A 12,653-nucleotide genomic window follows, 5' to 3' on the forward strand; every position below is an offset into this window, starting at 1 on the left:
TGATACCAAGTACAGGGGTGTATCTAGTCGATACTACTATGATTACGTCGATATTTTTTGGCATCACATCTTCTTTCCTTTTTTTAAAATGTATATTATGTTGATAAACTCAGGAAATATGTCCCTGGACACATGAGGACTTTGAATATGACCAATGTATGATCCTGTAACGACTTGGTATCGGATTGATACCCAAATCTGTGGTATCATCCAAAACTAATGTAAAGTATCAAACAGCAGAAGAATAAGTGATTATTACATTTTAACAGAAGTGTAGACAGAACATGTTAAAAGAGAAAGTAAGCAGATATTAACAGCAAATGAACAAGTAGATTAATAATTCATTTTCTACCACTTGTTCTTAATAATGTTGACAAAATAATAGAATGGAAAATGACACAACATGTTACTGCATACGTCAGCAGACTAAATTAGGAGCCTTTGTTTGCTTACTTACTAATAAAAGACAAGTTGTCTTGTATGTTCACTATTTTATTTAAGGACAAACTTGCAATAAGAAACATATGTTTAATGTACCCTAAGATTCTTTGTTAAAATAAAGCCAATAAAGCAATTTTTTGTGGTCCCCTTTATTTAGAAAAGTACCGAAAAGTATCGAAAAGATTTTGGTACCGGTACCGATACCAAAATATTGGTATCGGGAGATATGTACTTGTATGTATTTTAACTTTTTAACTGCTTTTTATCTAACAAATTGTTCTTAGGGTAATTTGTATTTGCTCTTTCAATGTGTATTTTACTTCTGTTTTAAATGTTATTTTTTTTAGTCTGTCCTTTGCCTCTATTTCTTTGTGGTGTACAGCCCTTTGTTCTTCCACTGTGGTTTTTTTTTAAAGGGCTTTATAAATAAAGTTGGTATGGTATCGTATGGTATGGTACTATGATTCATCCTGATATCGCTGTGGATTAATATTGGTATCGACCAACACTCAAGGCTCCAATATCCATATCGTATCGGAAACTCCTATTGAAAACAAACTTATAAATACACACACAAGCAGGATTATTTTTTAAAAAAATACTCATATTACCAATATTACTAAAAGTTTCACACGTCCAGAAAGGCAAACCACAGTTTAGACGTTCCTCCCCCAGCACAATTGGTCAAACAAGAAAAATCAAGCCGTTCCCTCTCCACCTGTTCAAAACCTCATTAATCTGCAGCCGTCCAATAACCGGCCCGGCTCTCCCAGACGAGCCAATGGCGAGGCCCGCTGGCGGCGACCAATCGCAGGCCGCATGGTGATCCTGATCAAGGTGCTGACGTCTCATGTGTGACATGTGAGGGGAGCATCAGTGTCACATGTGGCCCTCTTGTCCCATGGCCGCCAGCCTATGGAGCCCGCATCCCAGCACAACACCTGAAGGGTGCTGCACCCCAAACACCCTGACTGGATCTATCTGAGACCTCATACTTCCCATGGATCCAAACATCCAAGGTTCTTTCCTCTTCAACAACCAGTTTTCCACCGAGTTGAAGGCACCGATGTGTCAGTACTCGGTCCCGAACTCCTTCTACAAGCTGCCCGCAGGGACCCCACATGGCATCAGTGATATCCTGAGCCGCTCCATGATGGGGATGGGGGCCCCGGGCACCACCGCCGCCACCACCCTTCTGTCCGGTTACTCCGCCGTGGGGGGGTTCGGCCCTCCGGTCTCCAGCACGTCTTTGTACTACAACCGAGACTACAGCTCCACGCTTAACGGGTTCGCCAAGTCGGGCGCCGAGTGTCCCATGAAGGGGCGCACTGTCAGCTGCTGGGCCGAGAGCGGCTGCGACTGGAGAGGAGGCAAGCAGCAGTGCGCCAACAGTGAGTACGAACACTTTCTGGACCACAACTTGTGTGTTTCTTCTTTTATTTAGCAAGACACGCACACTATTGAAACTTAATAACCCGAGAGTTGTATCACAATTCTCACTTTTGATACAATCTGACTGACAATTGTTTAAATTCTAATATTGAAATGAATAAATGGAAGGGATGGACAAAAAACAAGTAATTATTAACCAAAATAATGTTTTTCGGCAATACTAGCAAAGACCACAGGGATCAATACTGTGTTGTAAATGTTACAAAGGACCTAAAGTTAGTATTTGCAAATAATACAACTTTTTGTTCAGGAGAGAAAATGCAGAAGCTGATACAAATAATAACAGAAACAAATAATACATTGAAAAGGTGGTTTGACAAAAAAATGTGATTATTAACCAAGATAATGCTTTTTGGCAATACTAGAAAAGACCCCAGGGATCGATAGTGTGTTGTAAATGTTACAAATAATACAACTTTTTTGTTCAGGAGAGAACACGCAGAAGTTAATAAAAAATAATAACAGAAAATGATAATAAATGGAAGAGATGGTTTGACAAAAAAAAAAAAGTGGTTATTAACCAAGATAATGCTTTTCGTTAATACTAGAAAATTCCCAGGGATCGATACTGGGACCCAATTTGCTCACTCTCTATACAAACAACATTTGTAAACGTAACAAGGGACCTAAAGTTAGTATTTGCAGATAATACAGCTTTGTTTTGTTCAGAAGAGAAAACGCAAAAGCTAATACAAATAATAACAGAAAAAAATTATAAATGGAAGAGATGGTTTGACAAAAAAAAAGGGATTATTAACCAAGATAATGCTTTTCGGCAATACTAGAAAAGACCACAGGGATCGATACTGTGTTATAAATGTTACAAATAATAAAAAAATTTGTTCAGGAGAGAACACGCAGAAGCTAATACAAATAATAACAGAAAATAATAATGAATTGAAGAGATGGTTTGACAAAAAAATTTAATTATTAACCAAAATAATTCTTTTCGGAAATACTAGAAATGACCCCAGGGATCGATACTGGGACCAAATTTGTTCACTCTCTATACAAACAACATTTGTAAACGTAACAAGGGACCTAAAGTTAGTATTATTTGCAGATAATACAGCTTTGTTTTGTTCAGGAGAGAAAACGCAAAAGCTAATACAAATAATAACAGAAAAAAATAATAAATGGAAGAGATGGTTTGACAAAAAAAAGTAATTATTAACCAAAATAATTATTTTCGGAAATACTAGAAATGACCCCAGGGATCGATACTGGGACCGAATTTGTTTAATCTCTATACAAACAACATTTGTAAATGTTACAAAGGACCTAAAGTTAGTATTATTTGCAAATAATACAACTTTTTGTTCAGGAGAGAACACGCAGAAGCTAATACAAATAAAAACAGAAAAAAATAATAAATGGAAGAGATGGTTTGACAAAAAAATGTAATTATTAACCAAGATAATGCTTTTCGGAAATACTAGAAATGACCCCAGGGATCGATACTGGGACCAAAGTTGTTCACTCTCTATACAAACAACATTTGTAAATGGAACAAAGGACCTAAAGTTAGTATTATTTGTAGATAATACAACTTTGTTTTGTTCAGGAGAGAAAACGCAAAAGCTAATACAAATAAAAAGAGAAAAAAATAATAAATGGAAGAGATGGTTTGACAAAAAAATTTAATTATTAACCAAAATAATTATTTTCGGAAATACTAGAAATGACCCCAGAGATCGATACTGGGACCAAATTTGTTCACTCTCAATACAAACAACATTTGTAAACGTAACAAGGGACCTAAAGTTAGTATTATTTGCAGATAATACAGCTTTGTTTTGTTCAGGAGAGAAAATGCAAAACCTAATACAGATAATAACAGAAAAAAATAATAAATGGAAGAGATGGTTTGACAAAAAAAAGGAATTATTAACCAAGATAAGGCTTTTCGTTAATACTAGAAAATTCCCAGGGATCGATACTGGAACCAAATTTGTTCACTCTCTATACAAACAACATTTGTAAATGTTACAAGGGACCTTAAGTTAGTATTATTTGCAAATAATACAACTTTTTGTTCAGAAGAGAACACGCAGAAGCTAATACAAATAAAAACAGAAAACAATAATAAATGGAAGAGATGGTTTGACCAAAAAAAAAGTGATTATTAACCAAGATATTGCTTTTTGGCAATACTAGAAAAGACCCCAGGGATCAATACTGGGACCAAATTTGTTCACTCTCTATACAAACATACAAACAACATTTGTAAACATTACAAAGGACCTAAAGTTAGTATTATTTGCAGATAATACAGCTTTGTTTTGTTCAGGAGAGAAAATGCAAAACCTAATACAGATAATAACAGAAAAAAATAATAAATGGAAGAGATGGTTTGACAAAAAAAAGGAATTATTAACCAAGATAAGGCTTTTCGTTAATACTAGAAAATTCCCAGGGATCGATACTGGAACCAAATTTGTTCACTCTCTATACAAACAACATTTGTAAATGTTACAAGGGACCTTAAGTTAGTATTATTTGCAAATAATACAACTTTTTGTTCAGAAGAGAACACGCAGAAGCTAATACAAATAAAAACAGAAAACAATAATAAATGGAAGAGATGGTTTGACCAAAAAAAAAGTGATTATTAACCAAGATATTGCTTTTTGGCAATACTAGAAAAGACCCCAGGGATCAATACTGGGACCAAATTTGTTCACTCTCTATACAAACATACAAACAACATTTGTAAACATTACAAAGGACCTAAAGTTAGTATTATTTGCAGATAATACAGCTTTGTTTTGTTCAGGAGAGAAAACGCAGAAGCTAATACAAATAAGAATAGAAGGAATTTATTCATTTAGGAAACAAAAACAGACTATCTTTGAAAATAGTGGGATTTTGTTAAAAGTAGAAAAGAAAGTCAAACACAAATAAAAATAGGCGGCGTAGACATTGACAGGGTAAAATAAACACAGTGTTTGGGTGTAATAATAGATGATAAAATGAACTGGAAATCTTATACAGCATGAAATAATGAACAAAGCTAAATATGTTCTGGAACAAAAATCACTTCATATTCTCTACTGCTCACCAGTGTTACCATGTCTGAGTTATTGTGTAGAAATATGTGGAAAAAGTACACTTCATTCACTAACGGTGTTACAAAAAAGATCAATTAGAATTATACATAATGTTGGATATAAAGAACATACAAACCCTTCATTTATTGAATCACAAATATTGAAATTCAACAATTTGGTGCATTTGCAAACAGCTAAAATTATGTACAAAGCAAACTAGAACCTGTTACCCAATAATATACAACAATTCTTCTCAACAAAAGAGGAAAATTAAACATAAAAAATGTGTATGCAAATACAACACTTGAGACTTTACTATATCATTATGTGGAATTAAATTATGGAACTGATTAAGCAAAGAAGTTAAACAAAATACTAATATGATCCATTTTAAGAAAGTGTTCACAAAGTACAAAGAAGAAGAATTTGGATGAACATCATGAACCTTTTTAATAAATGAGACATAATGTATCATCTGTTATATATTTAGCAAATTATGTGAACCATAATTTGTCATATATTTGTAATTTTCAACCCAAACTAGGACAGGAGGTAATAGTGTTATGAATTAAAGTAGAAAAAGGTATGTTTGAATAAGCTCGGTTTCTTCCTACTCCTTTTCGGACATGTTATACAGAGAGACTGTATATATGTGACTTACTATACTGTAATATGCACAATCGAAATGAACTCAACTAAATATGTGGATTCTTAGTGGTGCATACACTGCACATATTGCACGTCGTTATGATGCGCACAAGTGCACTTATGTGTGTGGTATCAATCGGGGTGGCGGGAGGTCAGTCTGTAGGGTTGTTGGAGAGACGCTCGTCTGCCTCCTGACCACGTGCAAGGCACCAAATCCCACAGGGCTCAGCTCAGGGACACCTTTTGCGCTCATTAGGGCGCCACATCGCTCTGATTCAGCTGCTCGCGTGACTAGTGCACTTCTCTGTGTGCTCTGCAACACACCCGCGCAAAATAATACATGCATTTTATTTCCCTTCTGGAATTACACTGGGGAAAGATTTGAGCAAAGACTTCAACCTAAGTTGCAGCGTGAACAACAACATAACAGTCGCACGTAGCGAATCACAGACCTGCGAGGAAGGCAGGGTGACGCCCGCATACTAAGCTCTCTGATTAGCGATCAGAAGCACTAATCAGAAACTGGTGTGAAAAATCAGCGCCCCTAGCAACTAGAAGTAATCGAGTGAGAGAGTGCTCAAATATGACCTCAAAACACAAGAAAACCACAACGGAGGCAAAACAAGGCATGACCGACAATGTTAACAATCAACACCGATGGTTAAAGCAAATCGAATAATTCGATAAGAAACAGCTACTAACAAAAATGAATAAAATCTAGACCACAAGAGGTACCCTTGAAAACTTATTTTTAGTATTGCAATTAATAAAAGAATGACAGTTATGGCAAGCAGAAAAAAACATGAATTTGATTACTCCAAAAATCAAACAAACCAACTGATGGATTACTCGATTATTTAAAAAAAAAAAAATCGATAGCTGCCTGACCAGGGCTCACAAAATCTGCAGAGACTCCTCCCACCCCCACCAAGGACTGTTTTCACTGCTGGACTCTAGAAAGAGGTCCCGCAGCCTCCGTAGCAGAACCTCCAGGTTCTGTAACAGCTTCTTCCGTCAGGCCATAAGACTCTTGAACGCATCATAATAATCCCCTCATGTCACCCCTGAAAATGGATTAACTCGCTGGAATATAAAGACAATATAACATACATCCATAAACGTGGATGCATATGCAAAAGGGAAATATTATTTATCTGTACAGTAGTCTATTTATTTATATCTGCACCTTGTTGCTCTTTTATCCTGCACTACAACGAGCTAATGCAACGAAATGTTGTTCTTATCTGCACTGTAAAGTTCAAATTTGAACGACAATAAAGGAAGTCTAAGTCTCTAAGTCTATAATAAGAGTTTTTTTTTGTTGTTGTTGTTTTTATTGAACTTGCAAAATAAAGATTTGTGCAACAAATGTTTTGAGATGTAATCCAAGTGTCAAACAATCAAAGTGAAATTGAGGAATTTATCTATTTAGTATGAATAATATTATATATAATAATCATATTTTCCAGTTTCATTCCCACAACAAGATTTCGCACTTCATTCCTCCTTAAAAACCTCTTAAGGCCCAAGCTGTTTGTTTACGTGCTTTTTTTTCATTTCTCTTTGCTATTTGGGCTTATTGGACCCTAATTAGAATATAAAAAAAAAAGCATTTATTTATATGATGTACTTAGTCCATAAGTACACAAACGTGTACTTCATGTGTAGTGACATGCTAATTTTTCTTTTTACACTTTTTTTTTTCCAAATTCCATTGTATGTTATACTCTTCTGACACCACCAGATAGCAGTATAAGTGTCCATATGTCGGCATAAGACCCCAATTCAGTAGTGTACACCATTTTGGAAATAAGAGCTAAAAGGTGCTGTCCACGCATGTGGCCAACTAAGGCCTTTAGAGGTTTAATGCTGCGGCACGAGCGATTCAAACGTTTTGATGCATTCTGATTTCAGGTGGTCCGCTGGGGGACATGTCAGGTGGCAAGAAACACACCAGACCGACCTTCAGTGGACATCAGATCTTTGCTCTGGAGAAGACCTTTGAGCAGACTAAGTACTTGGCCGGGCCTGAACGAGCAAGACTGGCGTATTCTTTGGGCATGACTGAGTCTCAAGTCAAGGTAAACACGGAAAATTTTGAAAAATAAATTTGGTACCACTTAATGCAGGGGTGTCCAAACATTTTGACTTGGGGGCCGCATTGGGCTAAAAAAATGTGGTTGAGGGCCGAAAGCCGACTGCATGTAAAGTAACAACTATATATATATATATATATATATATATATATATATATATATATATATATATATATATACTGTATATATATAATGGATATTAAGACTATGCAAACGTTTGACTTCTACCTTGTTTACTTCCGTGACAACCTCCTTAAAGTTTTGTAATCAATCAGAATTATCAAGCAGCTAAAATGCACCAAACATGGATACGTTTGGAGAGTGTTAAGCATTTTCCCATCATGCTTTGTAATAGATTTAAATGGGTGTAATTTATTTTTTTATTTTTTTCATGGTGATTGGATGTTTTTCGTAATATCCACAAAGTTCAGTGACCATGTCTGTTTACATTTTGTGTCGGTTGGATTTTTTTAGATTTTTTTTGCACCATGACTAGAGAAGGTTGTTTGCATTTGGTCATATAAATAGATGCTGCACATTCCAAACATAAAAAGTCTTTGACCAAGAAAAAATGCAAGTTGTCCCCTAGATATTGTGTCACATTAGCAGCATTTAAAATGTTACACTGTTAAAAAGAATATAAGATTTTTTTATTAAACTCATGACGTCTCGCGGGCCAATTTGAAGATGCCGGCGGGCCAAATGCGGCCCCCCCGGCCGTACTTTGGACACCCCTGACTTAATTAATAAGTTGGGTAATTATCAATGAATATTATTTCAATAAATGGTAGTCATGCTCTTGCCGAATAGTGAGCCCAGGTGTGTTCCACTAATGCAGGTTTGGTTCCAAAACCGGCGCACCAAGTGGAGGAAGAAGAGCGCCTCTGAGCCCAGCTCCAGCCAGACCCAGGCGGGGCCGGGCGGCGAGGCCTCGGACAACGAGGTGGAGGACGAAGAGTACAACAAGCCTCTGGACCCGGACTCGGATGACGACAAGATCCGGTTGCTGCTGCGTAAACATCGCCGAGCTTTCTCGGTCCTGCGCCTCGGCCCTCACCATATGTGACGCCTACTTTTTAGCTGACCTGCATGCACGTCGGGAATGAACGCACGCACGCTCATGCAGGAGGTTCCCTGCAAGATGACCACACCGCCACAAAAACTGCAACAGTAAATATGTTGACTATATTATTAGCAAGGGTTTCCATATGTGAAGGAGTATGTTACAATAAAAATATTTCACTTATTTTCTGCTTGTTTTCTATTTTGTGTGCCAAGTTTTGCAACCCAAGGGGGCTTTTTCATCTTCCAATAAAGTATTTGTTTCAGATACGCTTAACAAATGACATTGAGGAACATCACATGATTTAATTTTCACACAGCCCATCAGTCCAGGTGCATTTGTGCACTTTTTTAAACATTTGTACCACTTAAAGTACAATCGTTATAATCCACATACTAAACTCATACAGGCTAATGTGCCTCACAAGAACCTCTTTAACAGGTGACAGTGCCAGCATGATGTAAACGTGCGCTTGAACCCATAATTAAAGAGAATAAAAGTTCAATACGTGACAATAAGTAAAATCTTGAAAGATACATTTGACATTAAAACTAGATCATGTTTAAAATGATGAATAAAAGTTCATAGAGCAGAGATGAGAATAAACAAAGTTGATAAAAAATATATTAAGAGTATGTATAATAATCGCTCAGAATGCCTTAAAAGCCTACTGAAATGAATTGTTTTTATTTAAACGGGGATAGCAGATCCATTCTATGTGTCATACTTGATCATTTCGCGATATTGCCATATTTTTGCGGAAAGGATTTAGTAGAGAACATCGATGATAAAGTTCGCAACTTTTGGTCGCTGATAAAAAAAGCCTTGCCTGTACCGGAAGTAGTGTGACGTCAAAGGTTGAAAGGCTCCTCACATTTCCCCATTGTTTACAATGCAGCGAGAGCGATTCGGACTGAGAAAGCGACGATTACCCCATTAATTTGAGCGAGGATGAAAGATTTGTGGATGAGGAACGTGAGAGTGAAGGACTAGAGTGCAGTGCAGGACGTATCTTTTTTCGCTCTGACCGTAACTTAGGTACAAGCTGGCTCATTGGATTCCACACTCTCTCCTTTTTATATTGTGGATCATGGATTTGAATTTTAAACCACCTCGGATACTATATCCTCTTGAAAATGAGAGTCGAGAACGCGAAATGGACATTCACAGTGACTTTTATCTCCACGACAATACATCGGCGAAACACTTTAGCTACGGAGCTAACGTGATAGCATCGGGCTTAACTGCAGATAGAAACAAAAGAAATAAGCCCCTGACTGCAGGACAGACAGAAAATCAACAATACTATTAAACCATGGACATGTAACTACACGGTTAATGCTTTCCAGCCTGGCAAAGCTTAACAATGCTGATGCTAACGACGCCATTGAAGCTAACTTAGCAACGGGACCTCACAGAGCTATGCTAAAAACATTAGCTATCCACCTACGCCAGCCAGCCCTCATCTGCTCATCAACACCCGTGCTCACCTGCGTTCCAGCGATCGACGGTGCGACGAAGGACTTCACCCGATCACCGATGCGGTCGGCGGCTAGCGTCGGACAGCGCGTCTGCTATCCACCCCAAAGTCCTCCTGTTTGTGTTGCTGCAGCCAGCCGCTAATACACCGATCCCACCTACAGCTTTCTTCTTTGCAGTCTTCATTGTTCATTAAACAAATTGCAAAAGATTCACCAACACAGATGTCCAGAATACTGTGGAATTTTGAGATGAAAACAGAGCTGTTTGTATTGGATTCAATGGGCTCCGAATACTTCCGTTTCAACCATTGACGTCACGCACATACGTCATCATACATAGATACATATATATATATATATATATATATATATAAATATATATATATATATATATATATATATATATATATATATATATATATATATATATATATATATATATATATATATATAAGGTCAGGAAAAAACACAGAGGCTATTTCATCCCCTGTAGAGCATTGAAACCTGCGAAACAGGCTTGTAGGGATGAAATAGCCTCTGTGTTTTTCCTGACCTAACGTACAGTATATATTCCGCTCTACCCCGGTATTGAGCACTGTATAACGGATAAACCACAGAAACCTTGACTAATATATATATATATATATATATATTAGGACAGGGAAAAAAACACAAGAGGCTATTTCATCCCCTGAAGAGCAAGGAAACCTGCGAAACAGGCTTGTAGGGATGAAATAGCCACTGTGTTTTTTCCTGACCTAATGTATATTCCGCTCTATCCCGGTATTGAGCACTGTATAACGGATAAACCACAGAAACCTCGACTAATACTGTATATATATACTGCATATATATATATATATATATATATATATATATATATATATATATATATATATATATATATATATATATATATATATATATATATATATATATATACAGTATATATATATATATCAGAATCAGAATCGTTTTATTGCCATTGTTTGAAAACGGGTTCACAAACTAGGAATTTTTCTTGGTGCAAACGTGCGACGTAAAACACATATAACACATATTTGGTATAAAAAAGAGCTGTGACTGAGCTATCAGATAGACTTAGAAGGGATTCAAGGAATTCAAGGAGCTACTGTTAGGAGTTATTGTTCATTTGCCTGATGGCCGAGGGGAAAAAACTGTTCAGGTGGCGGGAGGTGTGGGTCTGGATGGAGCGTCACACACACACACATCTATAAATATAAAGAATAGAGATAGGAATCTTATAACAGCTCTGATTCTTGAGGTGATGATTCGATTCAGAATTATTCTCTAATCAACACGATTCCCAATTCAAATTCTTCTCAAAAGATACTGGTAATATATTATTAGGGTCTAAGAATGACAAGAAAGGCTTTTTAAAACAGTTTAACGAATGAAAATCAAAATAAACGAGAATAGCTATTAATAATAATGATAATGGATTATTTTTATATAGCGGTTTTTCTAGTGACTCAAAGAGTGGGACACTGAAAACTCATTAATTACTCAGCCACATTCACACATGGATGGTGGTAAGCTACATTTGTAACCACAGCTGCCCTAGGGTAGACGAGTTTGGATATGAATCGATACGATGCATTTTTAAAAATACGTTTTTTAGGCCATCTCTGCGTTTACTCGCTGTGTACACATCATACGTATGTACGTAACCGGGAAGAGGTTTTAAACCTGTAACCTGCTTTGAAAAGGTTTTACTACCATTTGTATCCCAAATAATATATTCAGAGAATCGATTTGAATGGAGAATTGTGTTGAATGGATTGGAATCGGAACCGAACCGTGAGTTGTCGTAAGATTCCGATCTTTATTGTCTATGAGCTAAACACACTCCAGCAGGTACACAAATGAAATCCTTTCTGCATGGTGTACCATGTAGAAAGGTGCTGACAAAAATGTAATATTAATAGGCAAATAGGATTTCAAAATATGGTATGGTGTATGACAGCATATTGCTTGTGTAGTGTTAAGGAAAAAGAAGAAATAAATTGTTAAAAAGAAGGATAAAAATAAGACATTAAAGGGGTACTGAACTTTTTCGTTCACAACCATTATGAAATACATGCATCGGATGTATTCTTTTTTTTAATGCATTCTAAATATTAAATACATGTGTTCAAAAGTCAGCTTACAATGGAGACTATGGGCACCGTTCAATTCTGCCTTTAAAGCACCTAAAAAACCTCCATTAGGGTTTTATATACATGATGTAATGTAGTAATGTAATGTAATGTAGTAACCGGCATTTACTATTTACGTATTTTGATCATTTTAAGCAAACGCAGAAGATTAATTTCAAAAACACTTTACAACTTTTGCTTTTTTCCCCCTTCTTCATCACCACTTTCTGCTCACTGTCGACTTTATGAGAACCAACAGACAT

General features: G+C 36.5%; 1 protein-coding gene across 1 annotated transcript; it reads left to right on the forward strand.

The window, feature by feature from the left end:
* Window positions 1-1,325: 1,325 nt before the first annotated feature.
* Window positions 1,326-8,897, forward strand: nkx6.3 (NK6 homeobox 3). Its single transcript, XM_062049642.1, has 3 exons — window positions 1,326-1,832; window positions 7,506-7,672; window positions 8,526-8,897. Exons 1-3 carry the CDS (start codon window positions 1,442-1,444, stop codon window positions 8,751-8,753), a joined length of 786 nt encoding a protein of 261 aa, XP_061905626.1. The 5' UTR covers window positions 1,326-1,441; the 3' UTR covers window positions 8,754-8,897.
* Window positions 8,898-12,653: the final 3,756 nt, after the last annotated feature.

Source organism: Entelurus aequoreus, linkage group LG06 (assembly GCF_033978785.1).
Source record: "Entelurus aequoreus isolate RoL-2023_Sb linkage group LG06, RoL_Eaeq_v1.1, whole genome shotgun sequence".
In the NCBI taxonomy this organism is placed as follows: domain Eukaryota; kingdom Metazoa; phylum Chordata; class Actinopteri; order Syngnathiformes; family Syngnathidae; genus Entelurus; species Entelurus aequoreus.